At 47.7% G+C, this 26,948-nt stretch overlaps 1 protein-coding gene across 1 annotated transcript in view; it reads right to left on the reverse strand.

Moving 5' to 3' along the window:
• The window catches only part of VWF (von Willebrand factor), a 176,571-nt gene that overhangs the window by 60,464 nt on the left and 89,159 nt on the right, over positions 1-26,948 (reverse strand). Inside the window, exons 20-34 of the mRNA XM_001160508.8 lie at positions 25,805-25,943; positions 22,571-22,705; positions 20,459-20,605; positions 17,038-17,178; positions 16,720-16,833; positions 14,774-14,930; positions 13,882-14,040; positions 13,042-13,177; positions 9,507-10,885; positions 7,897-8,013; positions 7,659-7,799; positions 7,226-7,369; positions 4,621-4,785; positions 3,228-3,271; positions 2,758-2,935 (exon numbers count right to left, since the gene is read on the reverse strand). Coding sequence (XP_001160508.4) covers positions 2,758-2,935; positions 3,228-3,271; positions 4,621-4,785; positions 7,226-7,369; positions 7,659-7,799; positions 7,897-8,013; positions 9,507-10,885; positions 13,042-13,177; positions 13,882-14,040; positions 14,774-14,930; positions 16,720-16,833; positions 17,038-17,178; positions 20,459-20,605; positions 22,571-22,705; positions 25,805-25,943 — 3,296 coding nt within the window. The remainder of the gene's footprint in view (positions 1-2,757; positions 2,936-3,227; positions 3,272-4,620; positions 4,786-7,225; positions 7,370-7,658; positions 7,800-7,896; positions 8,014-9,506; positions 10,886-13,041; positions 13,178-13,881; positions 14,041-14,773; positions 14,931-16,719; positions 16,834-17,037; positions 17,179-20,458; positions 20,606-22,570; positions 22,706-25,804; positions 25,944-26,948) is intronic.

The raw sequence follows: 26,948 nt of genomic DNA on the forward strand, positions 1-26,948 counted from the left end.
TTCAATACACTAACAATGACCTGTCCACATGAAAAAGAATGAAATTGGACCCTTATCTTATATCATACACAAAGTTAACCCAAAATCAAACTTAAACACTGATATGTAAAACCTGAAATTATAAAACTCCTATAAGAAAACACAAGAACTTTGCAACATTGGTCTTGGCGACGATTTCTTGGATATCGTTGCCAAAAACAAGGCAACAAAAGCAAAAATAGACAAGTGGGACTACATCAAACCAAAAAGCTTCTGTGCAGCCAAAGAAACAATCAACAGAATAAAAAGGCAGCCTACAGAATGGAAGAAAATATTTGCAAACCGTACATTTGATAAAGGGTTAATATCCAAAATATATTAGGAACTCATACAACTCAATAGCAAAAAAAAAAAAAGGAAATAACCCAATTTAAAAATGAGCAAAGGACTTGAAAAGACATTCATCCAAAGAGACATCCAAAAACTCAATTATATGAAAAAATATCCAACATTACTGATCATCAGGGAAATGCAAATCAAAACCATAATGAGGTATCACCTCATACGTGCTAGAATGGCCATTATCAAACACACACACACACACACACACACACACACACACACACCAGGAAATACCAAATGTTAACAAGAATGTGAAGAAATTGAAACCCTTGTGCATTGATAGTAGGAATGTAAAGTGGTGTCGCCACTACAGAAAACAGTAAGAAGGTTCCTCAAAAAATTAAAACTGGTATTAGCATATGACCCAGTAATCCCACTTCTGGGTATTCATCCAAAAGCATTGAAATCGGGATCTCAAAAAGGTACTCATACACTTCCACATTCACTGCAACATTATTCACAATAGCCAAGAGTTAGAAATAATCCAAATGCACATCAGTGGACAAATGGATAAAGAAAATGTGGTATATACATGCAATGGAATACTATTCAGTCTTCAGAAAGAAGGAAATCCTTTCATATGCCACAACACAGATGAACTTGGAGGACATTAAGCTAAGTGAAATGAGCCAGTCACAGAAGGATAACTACTGCATGAATCCACTTATAGGAGGTATCTAAAATCGTCAAATTCATAGAAGCAAAAAGCAGAATGGTGGTTGCGGGGGCTAGAGGAAGGGGAAAATGGGAAGTTGCTGTTCAATGGGCATAGTTTCAGTCACACAAAACAAAAACTTCTAGAGATCTGCTGTACAACAACTTGCAAATAGCTAACAATATTGTATTGTACACTGGAAAATTTATTAATAGGGTAGATCTCATGTGTTTCTTATCACAACTCTTCTAATGGGAAAATGGGGAAAGGCATGAGCAGAAAATTCACAAAATTAGACCAAAAAATGGCAATTAAACATATGAAAAAATGTTTAACCTCACTCATCATTAGATAAATGAATTTCAAGTACACTGAGATACTATTTCTTTTCTGAAAAGTAAGAAATTTGCAAAAAAATAAATAAAAACTGTAACAACACACTCAGCAAGGCCGTGGAGAAGCATGCACTCTCATACCTCGCTGATCGAAAACCAAACTGATGGACATTCCAGTTTTGCACAACCACATCTCACCTGTTAGAGGAGAATCTGGGAATGTCTAAGGGGAACTTCATATGCACTTATCTTTTGACCCAAGAATCTCACTTCTAGGAATCTACCCTGAAGACACACCTCCAACCATATGAAAATTCGTATGTTCAGGTTTACTCATTGCAGCATTGCTTGTCATTACAAAACACTGGAAACAGCCTAAATACACATCCATAGAAGAACAGTTGGGTAACCTATGGTACACAGTGAAGTATTAGGAAGCTCTCTTTGAAATGACATCGAGTAATTTCCAGGATATGCTTTTAATCACAAAAGGCAAAGCTCTTTGTACAGAGGAAAGCTGACTATACCCTCCTTCCCAGAGGCAGTCAGCCCAAATTGGAACTGGGAGGTGTTTTAACTCTAATCAAATTCAAAGTTTTGATTATTACACAAGAGTGGGTATCTAGTTATCAACTGAGACTTTGTCTTCTGACAAAGTAACTATAGAATTCTTTATGAATAAACAGAAGAAACCTAAAGTCTGGTGGAGTTTTCACCTAGACCAAGAGGGAAATTTATCTCACTAAATAAATTCTAAAGGGGGAATGAGCTATAACATACAGTTTTGATTGCATCCCACCAGTTATGCCTGTTCAGCATAAAGGTTACAATCCACTGCTGAGTCATGGTCACCATAAGCAGTCACTGCTCCCAAACATGAGACAGAAGGCTAACCCAGCCCATGGATGACATGCTCTCCACAAGTGTACATGAGATGGACTTTAAATATTTCCTCCTCTTAATCCAGGCCACCTTGGTGATGTACTGTTGCTATAGGTGTGGTTGGAGAGTTTTCTGGAAGCATCTCTCTCACTGCTATACTTCCACTGCTATACCCTGAATACCTAGATTCCTAAAGGTTGACTTGCCAACAGCCAAGCTGAGCATTGACCTCAGAAAAGCAATTCTTCCTTCCAGTTATGCATAACCTGGGGAAGTGCCTTCCAAAGACAGAGAAAGAGGGCGGTGATCCCTGAGACTGGCTGCATGCATGTCCAAAGAGCACAGGAGGAAAGGAAGGTGAGTGAAGGTAGCACTCACTGTGCATGTGGTGATGAGGGAAAGGGTACTTCTGGGCTGGTGGGTGCCTGCTCTACTTTTCTGCACAGCCAAGCTAAAAGCACTGCCCCTTTGATGCTGCCCTGGCTGGAGAAGCAAAGGACTCACAGGGGCAGGTCCAGCGGCAGCCACAGGTCTCTTCCACTTTAACAGGGGACTGGCTGTTAGGGCATGAAGGCCTCAGCCCCCGGTCACAGTTGACCCGATGACTCTTCAGCAAGGTCTGGCCATCTGGCTGGCAAGTCACGGTGTGGCACTGGTCTGGCAAGGTCCAGACGTCCCCAGGCTGCAGAAGAAAACAGCAGATTCAGGCAGGGAATAAGATGAGGTACTCCAACTCTAAGCCCATCTGCCAGACAACTGACCCCTAGAATTGAACACAGGCCTACACAGCAAGGAGGCCTCCTGTATATGAGACAGGAAGCAAAACACAAGATGTACAGATGGACCCGCAAAAACAAGATAATAGTAAGAGGAAGCACTGGACTAAGACCAAAGGAGGAAAAATTAACCAGTGGGAACAAGAGCCCCAAACACATCTCTAATCTTTCTTTCAAAGTCAACAGAAACGAACTTACCCTCTTCTCATTCCCATCCTCGTCCATGCAAATCCTAACAAATCCTGCAACAGACACAAATAAGACCTTAGTTCCCATCTTTCACCCAGAAATTCTGAACCATTCACACTGTCTGCTTAAGCAACCTGGTCTAGTTTTTGAAGTCAACTCAACTCTGAAAAGAATCTGAACAAGGTTAACAGTGGAGACATAGGGACATGAGGCTGAGGTGGTCATCCTGTGGTTCTTCAGACATGCTCTGCGGTTGTTAATAATTATGATGCCAACAACAGCGATAATATGGCAATAACTACAGCTTACGCTGTCATTATGTTGGTTCACATGTAGATCACGCCAGGAATGGGGAAGGTGGGGAGATGAAGCAAGATCCTGGAAACCTGAAAGAGATCTACTTGAAGATTCCTACCAGGAGAGCTGCCATCTCTCTGTACAGCTAATGTTATTAGCTATTAAGTCAAAACTTGCATAGAGTTATTGCCCTTTAAGGGAAAACTCGTATTGACTTATTCCCCTGAAGGACAGTAGCTTTATGCAGGTTTTGACTTACATCTAGTAACGGGAAAATATACAAACCCAGGCCCCCCCCACAAAAAAAGCATGTGTGTGTGTGTGTGTGTGTGTATTTTTTTTTTTGAGACGGAGTCTCACCCTGTTGCCCAGGCTGGAGTGCAGTGGCATGCTCTCGGCTCACTGCAAGCTCCGCCTCCCGGGTTCACGCCATTCTCCTGCCTCAGCCTCCCAAGTAGCTGGTACTACAGGCACCCGCCACCACGCCCGGCTAATTTTTTGTATTTTTAGTAGAGACAGGGTTTCACTGTGTTAGCCAAGATGGTCTCGATCTCCTGACCTCGTGATCCGCCCGCCTCGGCCTCCCAAAGTGCTGGGATTACAGACGTGAGCCACTGCACCTGGCCAAAAGCATATTTTTTAAGTTTCTAACCTAAAATCAACTTAAACTATGGTACTTTGATATGAGTCTCCGTGTTATTGTATTTCTAAAGCCCTTTATACCCATGTTGAGAGTTAGTCTAGGCCCATGGGGAAGAAGACTATATCTACGGAACGCTGGGGTTCCTTGCTTATGTCTTCTGATTCTTTTGTCCAAGATCCCTCTACACAAATAAGCTTAGGCACCCTCTGCCAAGTTCACATGGACAATTAGAGTGGAAATAGGACCATACACAGAAAGCTTTCTGCTGGCCCCATGGGGGCTTGTGGTATACACCTCCCATGAACAGAAACTTAAAGGTCCTGGTCTATATAATAATCTTCATTCAAGGCCAAATCTTATGCATGGGCACCCTGGGGTCTCTTGAATAGTATTTTTGTTTCTTTGGCGGGTTTGTTTTGGAACTTTTTTTGAGGGAAGTAAGAAAGGTATTATAAGACTCACCAGAGCACAGTTTGTGGAGGAAGGAATTGCCCAAGGTGACCATGGTAGGGAGGTCTTCGATTCGCTGGAGCTTCACCACGTTGGAGTCGCCTGCTGGGCCGGCCAAGATCCGTAGCTGGGCTGCATCGTAGCGATCTCCAATTCCAATAGGGAACACTGTCACTCCTAGAGTTAGCAAAGAGACAAGAAAGGATCTCTGGGCAAGAAGGCTCAAAATGGACTGGCCTGACGTTATATCCAGCATCTGAATACAGCCTCATGTTTTCCAGGCTGGTCACATACACCAGCCCTATGAGGAAGATGTTCAGTCAACAGATATTAATGAGCTGCTACTCTGTGTCAGGTACTATTGTAAGCAATAGGGGTATAGCCGTGAACCAAGCACATAAAGTCCCTCCCTGTCCCCCGTCCTCATGGAGAGATAGACAACAAACACACAAACAAAGTAAATATATAGAATTTCAGATGTGGATAAATGCTTAGGAAAAAAACAAAATGAGATAAGGGGGATGAGAATGCCCAGGGCTGAGGTGTGGGTTATCGTTGCATATATGGCAGTTGGAGAAGCATTTGGTGAAAAGATGGCATCTGAGCAGAAACCTGATGTAAGGATGGAAGGAGCCAAGAGGATGTCTGAGGGAGGGACATCCCAATCAGAGAGAAGAGTGAGTGCAAAGGCCCCAGAGCAGAAATGTGACTGCATGCTCCCGGGGGCTGGGGAGAGAGGGACAAGCAAGAGAGGGAAAGGGCGTGGATCAGGCAATGCTCCATTGGCCACAGTAAGGGCTCACCATGTTCTGTGAATGAAACAAAGCCAGCCAAGACTACAGAGCAGAGGGACAGGAGCTGATTTTGATATTAAAGGGCCACTGCAGCTGCTGTGCTGAGAATGATCTGCAGGGGACAAAGGTGGAAGCTGGGGTTCCAGTTAGACAGCTATTTCAATAGTCCAGGTGAGAGATGATGGGGACTCGGATTGAGGTGACCCTAGTGGACATGGTGTGGGGAGGTGTGACTCTCAAAGTATTTTGAAGATGGAGCTATAGCTTGTTCGTGGCTTGCATGGAGGTATCAGGGAAAAGGAAGAAGAAGCAAGGATGCTGAGCTTTTTGAACTGAACAACTGGAAGGTTGGAATTGCCATTTTCTAAGATAAGAAAGACGGATGTGAAAATCAGTTTAGTTTTGCCTATTAGAGCATGCAAACTGAGTTGAGGTGAGGCTGGAGATACGAATTTCAAAGTCAGAGATGTATAAATGTATTTAGACCCATGACACTGAACTAGACCACCAAGGGGGTATATGTAAGAAGAGAAGAGAAAATATCACAGGGCTGAGCCCAGAGAATGTGCATGCTCATTTACACATGAGAAACCGAGGCTTTGGACGGTCAAATGACTTGCTCTGGATCATATCTGCTTCAAGACCACAACTGCTTTCATTCCCAGTGAAAATCTTTCTTTGGATTCTTGATACTGAAGGAGAAAAAATCTCCATCCTGAAATTCCTCAATTCAGCTCTCCAGAAAGTTCTAGGAATTTGCAATGTGCTTCAGGTTGGAACGGATTTTCTATTAGCAGCTTTTCAGCTCTTGTAAGTTCGTTATATTATCCAAATATATATCCTTTCCCTTTTAGTGTCCTTTACCCTAAAATCATAGATTTCATAAACATGTCACATTCATTCACTCAACAAACGTTAAATGGTCACCTATTTTGTGCATCATACACAGATGATACAAAAATAAGCAAGATCTTCCCTTGCCTTCAAAGAACTCCCAGTTTTTTGCAAGGAATAGATATGTTACAAATACAATACAATACAATACGATTTGCACATTTTGAGTAGCTCATATGTGACATAGAGAACGGAGCAAATAACTTCCTCAGGAAGAACATCAGGAAGACAGCGGAGAAAAGACAGAGTTCTGACAGCACTCCTAGGCAGAGTTCTGAAAGATGAACAGTTCTCCAGGTGGCCACGAGGGGACTCAATGTCACTCCACTCACCCAGACCTCCTTCAGCTGGGAGGTGGTCCCTAGACTCTACCACCTGTCCCAGCTCACATCCTGTTGATATTAAGAACATGATAAGCACATGTTCTTATGGAGCACAAGGCTGGACATCTGGATCCTTCCCTTTCCTACAGCATGATCCTTTGTCTCTCATCCATCAACCCTGCCAAGCCCATTACCTGGTACCAGGAAAGGACTCTAAATACATGAAAGTCCGCATTGGTTCTCAAGGCCCTACAACGAATCACTCTGGCCTCAGACATGACATTTTAGTAAGGGACCACGAATCCTACTTTAGAAAGAAAGGGCATAGAGGTATGATCACTCCTGGACACAAAGGGAAAATGTGCAGAAATTAAAGGTTATAATTAGTTATAAAGATATAGGATCAACACACACTTTTTATTGTTTGGTTTCCTAATCACATCGTGGTTGGATAATTTCCTGCTGTTTGAAACCAGGACAGAGGTTGGTATTGAGCATATTTAATATCAGCCACAACATCCAAAAGTAACCCCAGCCCACTTTTAATCCTCTATCATTTCTGAAGTCTCGCTCTCCTGAATTGAGGACTGTACACCAGATTCTTACTGTTGGACCTGGCGGCATCAGCTGCTGCATCCACTGAATCCACAGAGACGTCCGTGACCAGGATGACCACCGCCTTCGAGGCTCCCGGCCTGGCACCATGCATTTCTGAAGTCAAGTATCGCACAGCAAAGCCCAAGGCATCCCCTGAGGATGGAGAACAGATCACGCCAAGTCAGTACTGACTGCGGCTGGACACCCTGTCTTAATGGTAATGGTGGATCCTTAAGTCACTTAAAAGCTGAATCATTCAGAGACTCCAAGGAACACCCAGTTGAGATCTGGAGAGACGTGGAAGAGCATCTAGCCCCTCACTTCCCAGGAGAAGAAACTAAGGCCAAGGAGCAAAGTGATTGGCCGAGGTCACACAGTCACTTATGCCAAAAATAAGAACCAGAATGCAGCTTCTGCATCCAGCCTGTGGCACCAACGTTACCAATTTGGCTGGGGCCTCCCTCCCGCTGCATGACGTCCACAAGGCTCAGCAAATGGGCTTTCTCCGGGACCACGTTCCATGGCACGTCAATGGTGGTGATGCTTCCATACTGCAGCACTGACACCTGAGTGAGACGAGGCCCTAAACGGAACGAGAAAATGCGGATTATTTTGAATCAAGTAGAGCCACAAAAAGAGCCTCTTCGTCACCTGCTGCTTCAGGTGCCTCGCTCACCCACCTATATTGGCTTTTGAAATGAAAGCCTTGGCGAAACTCTTCATTTCATCAAAATAAGAAGCTGGGAAACTGGAGGAGCCATCCAGGAGAAGGATCACGTCCAGGGGCTGGCTGCAGTCTGCAAAGACAACCAGGAAGGTGAGCACACAGGTGCCAGCAGGGACACTGGCCGCCAGGCCTACAACCTGACATCCAATAGGATCTGCAGGGCGTGCTGACCACGTGGCACCACCAAGGGGGGCGGGGTGTGCCTTCGTGAGTACAAGGGCAATGTGGGCCAGGGAGGAGGGGATGGGGAGATGGAGTTCCTGGGTCCGGACTACCTCAGATTTAGAGACACTGAGAAGACTCCAATTCTACCCAAAGGAAGTTTAAATGTCTACAAATAAAAGCAGCAGGCATAGGCTTCCTTGGTAAGAAGGGGCCGCCACTCTTCTAGAAATGAGTAAAATACTGGCCTGGCAATACAAGGAGACTGCAAAAGGACATGGAGCGGCAGCCCGTCCCTGGACAATGAGCGGCTGTGTCCTCAGATCTTGCAGGGCAGGTGAACGTACTGTGATTCTTCCAGCTATAAATGCCTAGTGCTCCTGTTAGTGTCTGAGCACATCTGAGATTTGATGAAATGATGTAATTGTTGTTTTCCTCAGCAGAAATATTACAAGAATTTAAATAAATCTATGGCCGTGAATAAAAACAAAAACAAAGAAACAAAAGTACTGACAAGTGTGTGACTCAAAAGATACTAAAAGAAGGCTTATTATTCTGGGATGGTCCCAAACACACCGAATAAAGATGTTCAGGAACTAGGAATGGATTAGACGCCAGTGTCAGTAAAAGGTAGTAATAACAGCAGTGGGAGCAAGCATTTTTTTTTGAGCACTTGTCATGTGCCAGATACTATTTTAAGCAAGTAGGTGCTATTATTATCCCCATTTTATAGATGAGGATACACAAAGATGTGTATCCTTTGTATAGATGATATACAAAGAGGTTAAGTATTTGCCTCATCCTTTGTATAGACGATATACAAAGAGGTTAAGTATTTGCCCAAAATTACCCAGCTAGCAAGTGGCAGAGATAAGATTCAAACTAAGGCAGTCTGACTCCAGTGTCTGAAGACTGCACCTGCTACCTGGCACCTGACATCCTGGTCTTGCCCTGAAGAATGTCAGCTACTCGGAATAATTTCACCCACCCAGTGTGGTCAAAACGAAGCTTATCATCACGACCTTTAACAGAGGTTACCTTGAAGGTGGAGGGTGGAATTGGGTGGGGAAGAGGCTGTGTGATAAAGTAAGACTTGCATTTTTTTTTTTTTTTACTCCTTATTGGCACTGTTTAAATGTTAACAATAGGCTTCCATTACCTTTGAATGTATAGAAGCACACACAATAAGAAAAGATCTTCCCCTGAAAAAGGATCACAGTTTGTCTCCCTGCCAGGGAAGTGAGGAAACACAGGCCCTTTGAAGGCCAGTTTCAACCAAGGCCACACAGACCAGGGAAGCCAGGATTAGAACCCGAGTCGTATCTTGGCAGATGCATGTAGCACCAAGGCCAGGCCAGCCCTCGCCCAGCCCTCCCACCTGCACACAAGGTGCCAGCATACCAGATGCAGGGGAGAGGGTGGGGATCTGCAGCCCCTCTCCGGAGCAGCACCTCTGCAGCACCAGGTCAGGAGCCTCTCGGGGGAGCGACTCAAAGTCCTGGATGAGGATGGGGGCATTGGGCCAGCCAATCCTCTCCAGCTCCTGCACGTTGGCATTAGGGCCCACTCCAATGGGCACCACCTGGATGTCTCCAGGCAGCCTCTTGATCTCATCAGAGGCAGGATTTCCAGTGACCATGTAGACCAGGTTGGGCGCCTGCTCCCGGTCACCCTGGCTGACCAAGAAGCTGTGGTTGGAGAGGTACCGCAGGGCCAGCCCAGTGTTGGTCCTGTTGCCGCCCTGGTAGCGGATCTCTCGCACCCGCTGCAGGATGTCCCCTTTGGACTGTGCCTCGCTGAAGGGGTACTCCACGGTCACCATGTAGGAGTACTGCAGCACCGTGACGTGGATGCTGTCCTGGCCCACATCCATCCGCTGAATCACCTCCTCCATGAACTCCTTGCTCCTGTTGAAGTCGGCTTCACCAATTTTGTCCGATCCTTCCAGGACGAACGCCACATCCAGAACCATGGAGTTCCTCTTGGGCCCCAGGGTCGAAAGCCCCAAGAGCCCCAGGCCCACAGTGACTTGTGCCACGTGGGGGGGCAGAGTAGGAGGAGGGGCTTCAGGGGCAAGGTCACAGAGGTAGCTAACAATCTCGTCCCTTTGCTGCTCCAGCTCATCCACACCGCTCAGCACGAAGGCCTTGTTCTCAGGGGCCTGCTTCTCGATGAGGCGGATCTGCTTGAGGTTGGCATGGGGCCCAATGCCCACCGGGATCACGATGACCTTCTTCTTCTTCAGGCCCTGGACGTAGCGGACAAAGTTCCGGGACATCCGTTGGGGCTCCTGGCTGGCCATCAGGAGCAGGGCGATGCGGGAGGCTTCAGGGCGGTCGATCTTGCTGAAAATTTGGAACAGTGTGTATTTCAAGACCTCGCTGGTGGAGGCCACCTGGCTGCCCGCATACTTCACCTGGCTGGCAATGCGCCGCAGCTCTGACGGTCGCTTCCGGTCCTTGAGCCCGATGTAGGCATGGGAGCCGTCGTGGTACTCCACCACGGCCACACGGACCCACTTCTGGGAGATGCGCAGCCGCTCCATCATGTCCACCACAAAGGCCTTCAGCACTTCAAACTCAGCCTCGGACAGCCTGGAGGAGCCATCCAGCAGGAAGACCAGGTCCAGTAGCCTGCTGCAGTAGAAATCATGCAACGGCGGTTCCGAGATGTCCTCCACATACGGAGTGGTGGGGCTCACCGGGCCATCTGTGGGAGGCACCACCAGGCCTCCCGGCTCCTGGCAGGCTTCACAGGTGAGGTTGACACCATCACAGTGGCTGCAGAAAAGAGCGAAGAAATTAAAATGGTTCAGGAAGAACCTGTGGACACTTCTGAGCCCTACAGTGTACAACCACTTCCATATTTCCACAGAATCTCCTCTGTTCCACCTGAACTTGAGATCCCATGGACCATTCCACATCCAAGTGAGATGTTATTGTTTAACATCTGTCCCCAAATAGCATGCCCCCCGCCTTCAAAACACACACATAGCCGACTTCCTTTGATTCTAGAAACCAAAGCTTTAGCCCATCCTAGGACATGAAAAAATATACTCGTTGTTCTAGGCCATCCACACAGCCACTCAAAGCTGATTTCTTTTCAACCTACATCTTTAGCAACATGAATACTTAATTATAATCCAAGCCTTCTTACAAGTGTCTCCAAGAACAAATGTTACTAAAATGTAGATGCTAACCTGTGCTTGTACATGTTCTGTTGAAGATAAATGCTTTACAGTACATATTCTAACAGAACGTAAATTGCATGAGTTTTAAAACATGTTTGATATGTTGGGCCCTAACGAAGAGAGAAAAAATTGGAGCAAAAACATTGTGGAAAGATGAATAAAGATTCAAAACCCCAGCTTTATCTAGCAGAACAAATTATTTGGGAGTAGCAGACAGGGGTCCCCATGGTGTCAGGCCTAGGAAAAGACATTCACTCATTCCTCCAGCAGACATAGGGTGAGCACCTCTCATGTGCCAGGTACTGGCCAGGCTCTGTGCCCAGCCCCAAGCACACACCACAAGTCTGTAGTAGAGCAGTGGCCCCCCACACACAAATTCCTACACTACCATGCCAAATTTTCAGGCTCTGCTGGTAACATCACCTTTTTGCCAGTGTCCCGGAAAGTGGCACGGCCTGCCAGCCCACAGGTGAAATCAAGTGGCCATGTGGTGGAGAACAATATGGGCCAGGACCATCTCCTCTTTGGACTCTCAGCCTTGGAGGCACCTAGCCTTCAGCACTCCCAGTAAAGCTGACAAGGCGGCAGCGCCCTGAGCCTGGGAAGTGTCCCCCTGTGGCTTGATACCAGGTGATGCCACCAGCCTGCTGTGGGACTTCTGTCCACACACTGCTTGCAGCTTCAGCGTGCACCATGGCAGCTGCCCCTGCCCGTGTGCCAGCAAAGGAGGTGGGGAGAGGGCTCGAAGCTCTCATGCCCTTTTGACACAGAACCCCAAGCCAGCATCAGAATCACCCAATCCTTTGCTCCCTACAGTCCCTGTTTCAGCATAAAGAGTGTGCGCAGGTAGAGTCTTACTAGGAAGTTAATTCCTCCTTCCAGTGATCCACGAGATTTATTGCTTCAATCCTTGGTTAACAGTGCATGACTGACATACTTTCTAGTTTCCTGTGTTTGCTAGAAAACTCACCCCAGACAGTGTTCATTCTTGTTTGTACAGATGGCGGCGGCAGGATCTGACTCTGGCAGCTGTGACCACAGCCCCTCCCCAGCGAATTTACGTTCTCAAGTTTAAGCTCCCAGAAGACTTGATTAGTGTCAGGGAGTGGTGTTGAATAGATCTGGATTTTAATAAATGTTCCCAACTTATGAGCAGGACTTCAGAGGGCTCAGAGCTCACCCTGAGGACTCCTTCTCACCTCCTCAAAGGCCAGTTTCCCAGAGGCAAGTCCAGTGAGAAGCCAGGGTGAGAGCAACGAGCACCTTCCCTCCCCATTATGACAGCCACACCCTGCCACCTTGACTATGGCCCCCACGACGTTCATGTTACCTGAGGGCCCTGGGTTCCATCTCACTTTCCTCTCCTGAGTCCCCACCTCCAGTATATGGACACCTGTGCTCAGACTAGTCATGACCTACAAGGACAATAAGTGACCATACCCCCACCTTCAGTGAGAAAAGCAAAAACCTGTTAGGACTTAAAAACCTATTAAGAGCAAAAACACTGTGGAGGAATATATGTGGAGGAAGCAGTCTAGTCCATCCCTAAAGAAAAAGAAGCAAACCCTAGGAACAAACAAAACAATAAACTACATTAAATAATGAATTAAATAAATAAACAAATAAAATAAACTCAGTCTCTCAACTCATGTGGCTAGGACTTTTTACCCAAAACCTAGTCTCTAAGCTGGCCCCTGGAGAAGCAATAAGATTCATCACTTCAAACAACCCAGGAATCTGTTTTACCAAATCTGGCAGTGCTCAGGGTCACTGGGATTCAAGGTGACTTTCTTTCCTGAGGCAAAACGCCGGCCAGCCACCTCACACACTGGACAGTCTTTGGGGTCAACGCAGGTCTGCAAAAGCTCATCCAGGATTTTCCCTGCAAAAGAAAGCTCTCATTAGGAACCAAAACGCTCCCCTTTCCCACGAGGAAGCCTCATTTTTAACTAAAAGGGAGGAGCCAACTCCTCCTCCTGCCCTAGAAGCCAACTCCTCCTGCCTGCACTCCCAGGGGTCACCCCGTCACTCAAGGAGCATCTCTCCTGCTTGTGCCTTGATTGATCCCTCTGCAAAACTGGGAGCGGGGATTCCTTCACCCTACCTCACCTCCCCAAGCCTCAGGACAAATGAAATCTTATCTCCGGGGCTCTTTCTGCTCTTCTGAATAACACCTTCAGTAACTCTAGAGCTGTGCTGTATCATAGGATCATCACAAAGTGCGTGTGGCTATTGAAGTTAAATTAAGTAAAATTCAATAAAATTCAAAACTTCAGTTCCTCAGACACACTCGTCACAGTTACATTCAATACAACATTCCCCCACTGCAGAAAGTTCTATCGGCAGGGGCTGCTTTAGGTGAGAATCCCATAAATAGGCACAGAAAAGCATTTTGGAGGAGCTCGACTTGAGAAAAATCACGACTGGCCTGACTCTGATGAAAGAACCCACGGAACCTGCGGCAGCCTTGCAGGTCAGAGATAGGACGTGGCAGGTGGAGGCTGAGATGAAGCAAGACCTAGAAGCACCTTTCCATCCATCCCTATCCCATCCCATCAGCCCGACCCCCAGGGATAGAGGCCTCACCTGGAGGGCAGTGGGCATGGCAGCCCTCCACACACTGCACAGGGCAGGCCAGCGGCTCAGGGTGCTGGCACGTGACTTGACAGGCAGGTGCACAGCTGTTATAGCGCCACTCACACTCATACCCGTTCTCCCGGAGATTCCTCTCCTCGCAGCTCTGGGCTGTGTAGACAGGAGACAAGGCTGTGGCCACAACAGGCAAAGCCTCCAGGACTGCAGACCCGTGTGGTGATGGCCTGCGCCATCTGGAGATAATGTTGGGGAACTAGGGGACTATGGGCGTCACCAATATTAGAGACTTCTGGATTGTTGAAGCACCTAAACCAGAATCTATTGGTTCTGAATTCATTTCTTTTTTTAATTTTTGTACAGATGGGGTCTTGCTATGTTGCCCAGGCTGGTCTTGAACTCCTGGGCTCAAGGAATCCTCTGGCTTCAGCCTCCCAAAACACAGGGATTACAGGTATGAGTCACTGTGCCCGGCCCAGTTTTCTACATAAAAACATTAAGTTGCTTCTGTCCAAAGAAGGAAGATTCTATAGACATGAATGTATGAGTTGATCACTCATATTGGCACATATAATCACGCCTAATTAAAGACATAAATCGACTTCCTTCTTTTCATCAGTATTCCCTCTTCTCCCCTGCCAGAATCTCTCCAGAAGAAAAGTCTCCACATGTTCATGCCTTGAATCCATGTCCCACCTCACCCGTAATATAAACTTCTTACGCAGCCAATGTCTTAACCCTCCTTAGCCCTTGGCCGTCCAGTCCCATACTAACACTCTGTCTTCTCTCGCCCATGAACATATCCCCCTGCACTCACAAGGTCTTCAAGCATAGACACATGGGAAGAAGGGAGGGCATCTGAGAACATGAGGGCATCAGGACTCACGGCACAATGTGGCCGTCCTCCAGGTCACCACCTTGCCATGCTGGGCACACACGTGGGCATAGGCAGCAATGGTGTCACAGAAGCAGGCGCAGTCCCCAATGGACTCACAGGAGCAGGTGTCGTAAATGCAGACATCCAGGTATGGCTCGGGGTCCACCTGCAAAGGCAGCCTCAGGTGGCCCAGGCCTATGGCCAGGTGTCAGGAACTCTGGCTCTTAGTCTGGGTGCAAATGTTCTGCTGGTCAATTTAAGGATAAGGGGGTCCAGGTAGAAGGAGAAATGTAGCTCAATGGTCTCAAAGAGGGAATGAGTGGGAAGGCAAGGTTCATAGTTTCTAATCTGCATTCCAGCAAGAAGAGTTGAATAATGCAGTGCTGCTGGCCTTCTGCAGAACACAATGAGCCTGAGGATTTTCCAGAAGAACATTCCCTCTGTCCCTCTGCCTACCTCCGTGCTCAGCCACCCATCTGTCCTCACAACCCACTCTTAGCCTCATGAGCATGTGGGTGCTTTTACAAAAACACAAACACACATATGTGCTGGTCACTGTCTTTCTTTGCCTCAATTCAGCAAAGAGAATGGGGAAATACATCAGGCCCTGCAGCTGCCTCACTGCAGTGCTATGGGGCAGGTATGCAGGACAATAGGGCCTAGACTCTGATTCCAAATCCAGTTCAACCAGTTCCAACCCTTCCTCATCCCCAAAACACGCCTCTAAACACACTGGACTTTTTCAGGGCAGTTATGACAGAAAATGAATTCAGACACTGAGTGGGTCATTGTTTCCAAGACGTTCCAACAGTCTCAATGTCCCCAACTCCTCCCCTGTCCTCACTCTTCCAACTCAGATGCCCAGGATTTCCACCAAACCAGGTAATGTAAGTATCCTTCGGAGTCCTCAGAGACTGAAAATCACTGCATAGATAGAGAATTGAGATCCATGTTTTCAACCAGTCTCTCCCACATTGGTGGTGTTACACAGCAGCATGTATGTGTGCATGGCTGTGTGTGTACACAGACTTCTGTATTCACATATGTCCATGTACAAGCCCACGTCCACATGTGTGTACACACATACATGCAGCAGATAAGAGACAACTGCACTATGGTCGGGCATGGTGGCTCACACCTGTAATCCCAGCACTTTGGGAGGCCGAGGTGGGTAGATCACCTGAGTCAGGAGTTCAAGGCCAGCCTGACCAACATGGTGAAACCTTGTCTCTACTAAAAATACAAAAATTAGCTGGGCGTGGTGGCAGGTGCCTGTAATCCCAGCTACTCGGGAGGTTGAGGCAGGAGAATCGCTTGAACCCAGGAGGCAGAGGCTGCACTAAGCCAAGATCATGCCATTGCACTCCAGCCTGGGTGACAGAGCGAGACTCTGTCTCAAAAAAAAAAAAAAAAAGAGAGAGACAACTGCACTTAACCTTGGGGAATTCCTCCTTGTCATTAGAGATGAAGACACAAAAATAAGTCATAATACGAGGACTCAAAATCACCAAAATTAAGGCCAGAAAAGAATTTCTGTGAGACAAGAAATGGGCACCAAGGGGTTTTGGGGGGTGGGAGAGGAAGGTCTTTTGGTCTGGACAAATGCAGCAGTGACAGGAAAAGGAAATCTCTGGCTCTGGTGTTGAAAACAAGATACTTCGATAAGAGAACAAATCCTAAGACTGGGGCTGAAAGAGAAGCGTTGGCACATGCCAAGGGGAGTTACTTCTCATGCAGAAGGAAATGTTTTGCCAGGCATTGCTTCCCCTAGAAACTGTTGATTTTACTTTTTGTTTCCCAGATTGAAAGCCAAGAAAAAAAGCCGAAGTGGTGTCTTGGTGCAGATCATGTCAAGACACGAGGGTAGTGTCCACGTTAGAAGGTCACACTCTGTGTCCATACCACCAGGCCAAGCCTTGGGACCATCTGCTTCCCACTACCCTCAAAGTCCTCACCAGCTTGTTGCAGTCCTGGAAGACGTCACTGGTAAGGATTCTACAGGAGGAATCCACCATCGTCTGCTTCATGATGTTGTTATGGCAGGTGGCAGGGGATGAGTCCAGAGGCACCTGGGAACCAGGCAAGAGATAGGCCAGCCATCAGCTGGTCAAACTGGGGTTATTCAGCCCAGAAGGATCCAAGAGACCCTCCTTCCCACCCTGTAGCCACCTGAAGGTCATACCACCCACAACCCCCCTTCCAGCCCCCATGACAATGGGGACATTCCAGGAAGCAAGCTCTAGGGCTCTGTCCACACAGAGACCCAGACGTACTTTTCTGGTGTCAGCACACTGCGAGCTCACTTTCCAGGAGTTCCCAAAGTCCACAGGGTCTTCCTCCACTTGGAGGTTGCTGCTGGTGAGGTCATTGTTCTGGATGCCATCAAAATTCCCACACAGGCCACACACTTTCTCCTTGAGAGACAAGTTGAGGGATGAGCACCGTCAAGCCCAGGAGCATGCTCTCCGGCTCAGGGGAAAGGGGAACATTCCTGGCGGCAATGGAGGCAGAGGGCATTCGAGGAAGAGGAGGAGGAGCAGGACAGAGACTCAGAGGAGGCCTGAGGTGAGCAGCAAAGCCTTGCCATTGCCAAGACCTATTCCTGAGCTTCCTTGCTGGCCCCATTTTATTTAAAGCTATGGAAACAGAGAGGCAACATGCCCATGTTACATAATCAGCCAAGGGCAGAGGTGGGAATCAGGCAGCCTTGGCCCTGAGATCACTGGTGGGAACTATCACTGTCCCCAACAAGCATAGAAGCAGAGAGAGGAGCCAGGTACACTGCTCCACCAATGAAGGTGTAGGAGTCCAAGGAGGGAAAGTTATAGAACTGCCTGCCTCTGGGCAGGTGAGTCCCCTTGCCTGGAGAAGTGCAGCCTGTTCAGAGCAGGCTGGGCAGAATTCTGCTCTCTCATAAATGTAATCAGGAAGATATGTCTCACCTGTCTCCATGTTCACCCATCATGGAGTGCAACATGCAACAAGTTCTGAAAAAGTAGTTACGAATGAGTGAGAAACAAGTGGAAACTACACAAAGAGGAGGGATAAGTTCTAGTGTTCGGTAGCACCACAGGGTGACTATAATTATCAACAGTTTATTGTATATTTTCAAGTAGCTGGAAGAGCAGACTTTGAATGTTCCCAAAACAAAGAAATGGTAAATGTTTGAGGGAACAGATATAGTAGCTACCCTGATTTGATCACTACACACTATATACATGTACTGAAATATCACACTGTCACCAGTAAATACATACAGTTAAATGTCAACTAAAAATAATAATAAAACAAAAAACTACAGAAAAAACTGGAAATATTTGGCCTGGAGAAGAAAAGGTGCTATACTTTTACAACATACTTAGAGCCCTGATGTTGAGACAAAGAGAAAAAATGTATTCTATCTTGCTTCAATAAGCTGCATTCGGCTTGGTACAAGGGGTGTAAGTCACCAGGAAACATAGAGGAAGAATGTTCTCACTGTTGGGCAAAAGGCCAACGATCTTCCCATGGCCTAGTAGCCCCCATGGTATGGCTACTGCCCCTCCCTGCCCTCGTGAGCTACCATTACCCCCAAGTCCCTCCTCTGCAGCCACACTGACCTCCTTGTACAACGGCTGCAGACACCTACCACCTTAGGGCCTTGGCACATGCTTGTTCCGTCTGCCTAAACTCTCTCCCCTAGATACTGGCATGACTCATTCCCTCCCTTCCCCAAAGATTCTGCTCTTACATCCCCTCTTCACAGGGCTCATCAGCCCAAACTATCTATAGTAACATTCCCGCTAGGATATAATCTGCACCAGGATTATGGAAGGCAAAACAGTGGCTCCCATGAGATGAAGAGTTTAACCTGGATTATCTGTGTGGGCTGAATGTCATCACAGGGTCTGATCAGAGGGAGGCAGGAGGGTCAGAGTTCAAAAGGTGCTGTGACAGACAGAAGCAGAAAAGGAGAAAAAAAGTAGAAGATGCTACATTGCCAGCGTTGAATATGGAGGATGGGGCCACAAGCCAAGAATGCAGGCAGCCTCCAGAATGTAAAAAAGGCAAGAAAAGGGACCTCTCTCAGAGCCTCTAAGATGAATGCAGCCCTGCCCACCAATTTTAGCTTTCCGACCTCTAGAACCATATGATAATAAATGTGTTGTTTTAAGCTATCAAGTTTTTGGTGATTTGTTATAGCAGCAATAAAAAAACAAATACATGGAAGACACATACACACACACACACACCCCTAAACAAAAAAACTTTTTTCCCCTGCTGTATCCACAGCACCTAGGACCATGTTTGACACATACAGGAACTCAGTATTTGTTGAATAAATGAATGAATGAATTGTTAATGCTTTCTGGGACTGAGATGGGCTGCCACAGAGAAGTGAGGGCAGTGCTACCTCACTGGCTTATACAAGCTGAAAATGGATGGTGTTATCAGGGATGCTGTGGAGGCCATTCCTGCCTGACTAAACCAGTGGCTAGAGTAGCCAGAGCCACTTGTCACATACATGCCACTTAAAGAAATCATGCAAGTTCCAACAAACTGTTGGACCCTAAATAATGGAACCGTTCTCAAAAGTTGGTTATTAGCAATTTTACAAATAGCTCTCAAATTATGCTGGCCCATGACTCAATGATAAGGCAACACCCTAGAATAGTCTGCAGTGTTATACTAATATTGCGCATGATTGGTTTGCTGCTGTAGGTTAAGAAACCTAAAGAAAAGTTGATATTGTCATTCAGATTCAAGAAATACAGAGAACACCACAAAGATACTCCTCAAGAAGAGCAACCCCAAGACACATAATTGTCAGATTTACCAGGTTGAAATGAAGGAAAAAGTGTTAAGGGCAGCCAGAGAGAAATGTCGAGTTACTCACAAAGGGAAGCCCATCAGACTAATAGCAGATCTCTTGGCAGAAACCCTACAAGCCAGAAGAGAGGTGGGGACCAATATTCAACATTTTTAAAGAAAAGAATTTTCAACTTAGAATTTCATATCCAGCCAAACTAAGCTTCATAAGTGAAAGAGAAATAAAATCCTTTACAGACAAGCAAATGCTGAGAGATTTTGTCACCACCAGGCCTGCCTTAGAAGAGCTCCTGAAGGAAGCACTAAACATGGAAAGAAACAACCGGTACCAGCCACTGCAAAAACATGCCAAATTGTAAAGACCATCGATGCTACGAAGAAACGGTTATCAATTAATGGGCAAAATAACCAGCGAACATCATAATGACAGGATCAAATTCACACATGACAATATTAACCTTAAATGTAAATGGGCTAAATGCCCCAATTAAAAGGCACAGACTGGCCAATTGGATAAAGAGTCAAGACCCATCAGTGTGCTGTATTCAGGAGACCCATCTCACATGCAGAGACACACATAGGCTCAAAATAAAGGGAGGGAGGAAGGTCTACCAAGCAAATGGAAGGCAAAAAAAAAAAAAAAGCAGGGGTTGCAATCCTAGTATCTGATAAAACAGTCTTTGAACCAACAAAGATCAAAAGAAGGCCATTACATAATAGTAAAGGGATCAATTCAACAAGAAGAGCTAACTATCCTAAATATATATGCACCCAACACAGGAGCACCCGGATTCATAAAGCAAGTCCTTAGAGACCTATGATCAGGGAGCAGAAAACACTCCAAAGGCCAAGTCCCCAACAAGATGAAGCAAGAAAGCCATTGACCTGGTATGTCTGCTTCAGAACCACGGAGATGCTCAGGTGGCGGTCCCAGACCACGGAGAGGGCTTTGCCCAGCAGCAGAATGATGTACCGGCCAGACTCCACCACCTCAAAGTGAGTCTCATCCTTCATGGGCCTCTTCACATTCACCTGGAGGAAGACAAAGCAAGAAATCCAGGAGGATGAAGGGCAGGCTCGACAGCCAGATCCTCCCTCCACTCTACACCTGCCCATCTGTCTTCAGTGCCCATGAGTGCAGGCACTGCCACCCCTCCAGGACCCCACCTGCCACTGCACCCCTGCAGGGCCAGCCCCACGCCAGGACATGTCTGTGACCATCTCACCACCACCACTCTCCAGGCATCCATGACCAAGAGACGGTAACAGAGGTAGCAGCAAAATCATGATTATGAAATTAAAGTACTATGAAACCAATGAGCAGGTATTTTATTGACAATTAGTCATTAAATATAGTGGTCTCCTAGATAGGTTTTCAACATGGCAATGATTTTAAGCATCTCTAGTTGATTGTTTAAAAATCTATTCCTCTATAAAAATAAGCAGTAGACTCTCACCTTTCTTGTATCCCACCACCTCCCCCTCCCCAGAGCCACTGTCATCAGGAGACAGAGCTGAAGAAAAAGGAAACTGAGGTGCTCAGTGCTAGTGCTGGGAATCACACACTGCAGGTTCAAGAAGGGCTCTGACCTGAGCCTCTGTCTTAGCCCAATCCCTGCCAGTGCTGTACCCTGGAGGCCCATTTCAGCATGTGTGGCGGACTCTCCAATTCATCAGACTGAGGCTGAGGCTGAGAACTGCCATCATCCCTTTGCAGAGGTCCTCTCATTAGTAACATATCACAAGCAGTGCAGAGCTAATCACATGTGCAAATCTATCCCTCACATGTCTGCACACCTCCTGTTCAGCATCATCACTGCCACTCTGCCCTAAATAGAGCTGTTCTTTGAAATGGAGTTGACACTGCTGACTCACAGTTAATACGTTATGCTTGCTAAGCAGTTTTCTTCCATAATGGTGAAGAATTCACCTCCCAACCCCTGCTGTCAATGGTGGGTATTTGGAAGAAGGCAGAGCTGCAGGCTGAGGCCATGGGAGAAAATGAAGATACCAGGACAAGTTTGTGCCCAGAGCCTGGGTCTCCACAGCACTCCACATAGTCAGAGCAGCAGATCCAAAACTGTGGCCTGGGGATGACCTGCAACTTTAAACACGGGTTCCTGGGCCCCACCCAGACCTACTGAGTCAGAATCTCAGCATGGAGTTCCAGGAGCCACATTTTAAACAAGATCTCCTAAGGGAGTCTTGTGTACACTTATGAGAACTACTTTTTAAGTTCTTAGTACACAGGGGACTGAATCAGTTTACTCCTCTTTTGAGCTCCTTTAAAAATGTTTATCTGGCCAGGAGTGGTGGCTCACGCCTGTAATCTCAGCACTTTGGGAAGCCAAGGCAGGTAGATCACCTGGGATCTGGAGTTCGAGACCAGCCTGGCCAACATGGCGAAATCCTATCTCTACTAAAAATACAAGAAATTAGCCGGACACGGTGGTGTACACCTGTAGTCCCAGCTACTAAGGAGGCCGATGCAGGAGAATCGCTTGAACCCTAGAGGTGGAGGTTGCAGTGAGCAGAGAGATCACACCACTACACTCCAGCCTGGGCAAAAGAGCGAGACTCCATCTCAAAAAAATAAAGTATTTATCTGAAAAGAACAGAAAAACATATGAAACATATCCCATAACATCATCACTTCATACACACACACACACAAAGAAACCCGGCTACCCTCCAGTCCCCACCCTACTCTAGAGGTGAGCACTGGTTCTTCCCACGTTTGTGCAGACACATGTGCACATCCTTCACACACACTCTGCACTGTCGCTAAAATGGGATTGTGTCATCCCTATTGTTCTGCCACTTGTTCTTCTCATAAAATAATACGTCGCGGTCAGTTGCAATAGCTCTGCCTCATCCTCTTTAATGGCTGTGCGTTATTCCATTCACACGAGCTCTAAATGAATGCTTGGAAAATGTTCCTATTAAGTGGCAGAAGCACAAAGCGGGACATGAGGGTGGAGATGAGGCTGCACTTACCTCCCCATCAAACAGCTCAATCTCTCCTCCCTCCACCAGGATGGTGACCCGTTTCTTGCATTTCACTGAGGGGTGGCTGCATCCCTTATTCCCCACTAGGATCCGAAAGGTCCCAGGGTTACTGCCGCAGTAATCCTGGGGAAAGAGGAGTGCCAGGAGAAGACCATTATCCCCACTGGCTCTCACCAGACCAGAAGATTGGCATCTCTTCATCACAGGCCTTTGAGTACGTGTCACAGGATCTTGCCATGTCCATGGCTGCGCATATGTGCCTGTGTGTGTGTCTGGGGGACGGGGGATATGCCCAGGTGAATGCCCTCAGGTGTGTCAACCTCGCCCATGACAGATGAGCCAGGTGCCTGCAGTGAGTGGGGTGGGGGTGGGGAAGGAGGGGGAGGGAAGGAAGGTGACATGTGGCCTGCTTCGATGGATGCATCAGGCTCAAAGGCCTTGCCTAGAGCCCATTAGAGTCCCACTGGAGCCTTGCCTAGAGTCCCACCCAGGTAACTGGGACAGTTTGACCACAGGGCACTTTATGGCTCTGAATTCTGGTTGAATCCCTCTGCACTGCTGGCCCAGAAATGGAACCAAAGATGGTTTGACACAGCTCCATGGGTCCTGAGCTACCAAGTCGAGATGAGTAGAGAGGATAAGGAGCTCTGGTCCTTGTTGGTCAATTGCATAGAAAATTAAGCAAAAGGGGACACATTCCTGGCAAATACCTCCCCCATGGTGGCTATTATTGTGGTGTGATGAAAAAAAAAGATAAAATGTTCAACTTAGAAAAACAGAGTGTGTCGCTTGAACCCAGGAGGCAGAGGTTGCAGTGAGCCGAGATCACACCACTGCACTCCAGCCTGGTGACAGAGCGAGACTCCATCTCAAAAAAAAAAAAGAAAAGAAAAGAAAAAAGAGGCCGGGCGTGGTGGCCCACGCCTGTAATCCCAGCACTTTGGGAGGCTGAGGCGGGCGGATCACTAGGTCAGGAGATTGAGACCAGCCTGGTTAACACGGTGAAACCCCGCCTCTACTAAAAATACAAAAAAAAAATTAGCCAGGCATGGTGGCGGGCGCCTGTAGTCCCAGCTACTAGGGAGGCCGAGGCAGGAGAATGGCATGAATTGAGGAGGCGGAGCTTGCAGTGAGCCGAGATCGCACCACTGCACTCCAGCCTGGGCGACAGAGCGAGACTCTGTCTCAAAAAAAAAAAGAAAAAATAAAAACAAGGTGTGAATCTTGATTCTGCCACTTATTGGTAACACTGAGCAAACCACTTACCTTTCTGACACACACACCCACACACACACATACACCCAAATACACACAGGCACATGCATACACTCAAACACACATATACATACATCCATGTACTCATACACACACTCACACACATGCTCACACATACACAGATGCACACACATACACCCATGTGCTCATACACACACACACATGCACACACATACATACACACACGTAGCCATACACACACACATGCTCACGCATACACACATACACCCATGTACTCATACACACAGTCACACACACGCACATGCATACACCCACACCCACACAGACATGCTCATGCATACACACATGCACACATACATGCATACATATGTCCATACAACACACACAATCTGACCTCTAAGATTCCATTCACCTTAATGGAATTGTCAGGTTAAATGGCTTTGTGTTAGGTCGATGCATGGCGAAGGTTAAAAGAGGAAACAAGGGTGTAAGTGCTTTATTTGTCCTTATCTTCAGCTGAGATTTCTGAAAGAGGGAGTTAGGTCTTGATGATACTCCCCAAAGGAGGATGGCAGAAAGGGGAGGGGCCCCAGGACAATGCATCAGAAGACAACAGAACCAGCTGTAGGAAAGGAAAACAAGCCACACACAAGGGGCACCGTTTGGAGGGGGAGTCTTTAAAACTGGTCCACTTGGGAAAGCTGGCCTGGGCAGGGAAGGGCTGGGAGCAGCAGATGCTGACCGGCTGTCTGGTCCTTGCTGCACTGAATTAATTTTTTCCTGGATGTTCAGATTTGAAATGGGCTGGGTAGTTGTTCTGCAAAGCTGGTGTCGCCCCGTCTTTTGCTGCTGAGGCTGGGAAACTTCCATACAGAATCTCTGGGAAAGCTCTAAAGGGGCGCATATCCCCCCAGATCATAGGTTCCCTGCCTGGTCTGCATGCCCTGTGTCCCCAGCACACTGCCTGCCTCTCTGGGCCAGCCCGGGTGTGAGGTGGGGACTGAGGAGGCTGCTGTTGGCTCCGCCCCATGCCCAGCATGCTCTACACGAGTGGTCGGTCCACAGTCACCCACGCTGCCTGACTCACCAGCTCCTGCAACTCAGCCTCTGGGGCTGGGGCTCCTATGGGTTTGTGGTCTTCCATTCAGACCACACCAAGCTCCCGCCCCTCCTCCTCCTGGGAATGGAGACAGAGGGACCATATTTGTTCAAAGCTTCACAGAGTACAGCGCCTCAGCTCTGGTGAGAAAAGCACTCATACTTCCTTGCTTACACAGTTGATGTCAACCAGAAAGAGAAACTTACAAGAATCCACGCAGTGGGGAGCAGGAGGCAGAGGGGCTGCTGCCCACACTCACCGGTGAGGATTCCTGGATCGTTCTCATCTGCTGGGCAGGATGACTTTCCTGTGTCCCATCCTCCCACTCTTCCCATTCTGAATTGTACCAAGTTAGACATTAAAATGGCGGAGAATTCCACAAAGCCATACCGTGGGAAGCAAACTCCAGGGGTCATTTCCACCATCCCCCTGTCCAGGGCCACTGCACAACACCTGCAGACTGTGCACTGCCCAGGGTGCTGGAAGGGAGGCTGAGCGGGACTGACTTCCCAGCCCAACCCACTCCCTGAGCTATGCACCCTGACTGAGGCTGTGTCTACCAGAAGGAACAGATGCCTTTTTCTAATTCCACATCTGTGCTAATGTGGACTAGCAGTAGCCTTTCTCCCACACCAGTCCTCAACAACAAACAAGCTTCTGTCTCGTTTTATAAGTCCCCAGGTGAGCAGAGGGAAAACGGACAACCACTTTGAGCTTCAAATCCCCTACCGCTTCAGGCACTTCTGTGAAGGATTGGGAAATACTCCAGCAGAAACCAGACCCCAGAGTTGTTTCTGCAGACAGACCCGCAGAACCCAACCTGAGGCCACACCTCCCACCCCTTCTAGAAAGAAACAGCACCCTCTCCCCATCTCCCCACCTCTCACCTGCACCAGAACGTACTGGCACTCCCCGGGGAACAGGTATTTGAGCCCGTCGAAGGTGAGGTAGTGGGCCATGCCGATCATGGAGCACGTGGCGTCACACACATGGTCTGTGCAGTTCCACTTCCGGTCCCGACAGACACTAGGAGCAGTCATGGCAGAGATGACAAGTTGGGCACCTTGGGTTTGAGGGGCCCATCTGGGCCATGGAGACAATGAAGGAACACAGAATACTCTGGGTGCCTCCCAACCCTCCAGGAAGCCCAAGGAAGTTGAGGACCTGTAGCGTGGAGTGTGGACTTCATAGGCCCAGCATGGGGCCCAGCAGGAGACAGGGAAGCCTAGTGGCTCTCCCTAAAAGGGGGAAACTGAGGCAAAGAAGGGAAGGGATTGTCCAAAGTGAGCCAGGCAGCCAGGGAGGAGGCCCGGATGCTCTTTAGGCCTCCTGTTATGAATTCGCTCAGCCTCACCCTGGAAGCCACATCTACCTGAGATTGGCCACAGGGTGTCTGTAAAACAGACACACTGATGTTGAAAGCCTGAGGCTAATGGGAAAAACAAGACAGAACAGTGGGAAAGCCCAGAGTATAGAAAAGAGTGATGAAGTACGCACTTCTGCCAGGAGCAGTCCTGTGTGCATAGCTACACGTTAAGATGTACACAGCTACACGTTGTTAAAATCTATAGTGATCTGCCCACTGCCACGTGTCCCTCCCTGCCACCACCCGTAACCAGAGCTGACATCAAGAAGCCCACTTGTGCGTCAGAGGTGGTAAGCTCAGACCTCAAGCCCAAGAGACAGCCCTCTCTACCTCTGTCCAGTAGGCCTCTTTCCAAGGCTGTGCACAGCCACCAAGTCAAAGGCAGGGTGAATGAGCAGGGTGAGGGGTTACGTGCAGGATGGCCAAGGAAAAGGGAGAAGGCAACCAGCCACCCTCACCTCAAACCACGCCATTGCAAGCACACTCATGAAGTGCTCATGGGCAGTGTAAGGCCTGCAACGAAAGGACCCTCCAGACCCCGTGCCCACTGGCAGCTTGGCCCCAAATGCAATGACTGGTGGCGCAAGGTCCCTGTCTTCCCCGGGGCCCATCTCCCTGAACAGAAATACAAGCTGAGCATTCCTAATCCAAAACTCTGAAGTCCA

This window comes from Pan troglodytes, chromosome 10, assembly GCF_028858775.2.
Source record: "Pan troglodytes isolate AG18354 chromosome 10, NHGRI_mPanTro3-v2.0_pri, whole genome shotgun sequence".
Taxonomy (NCBI): domain Eukaryota; kingdom Metazoa; phylum Chordata; class Mammalia; order Primates; family Hominidae; genus Pan; species Pan troglodytes.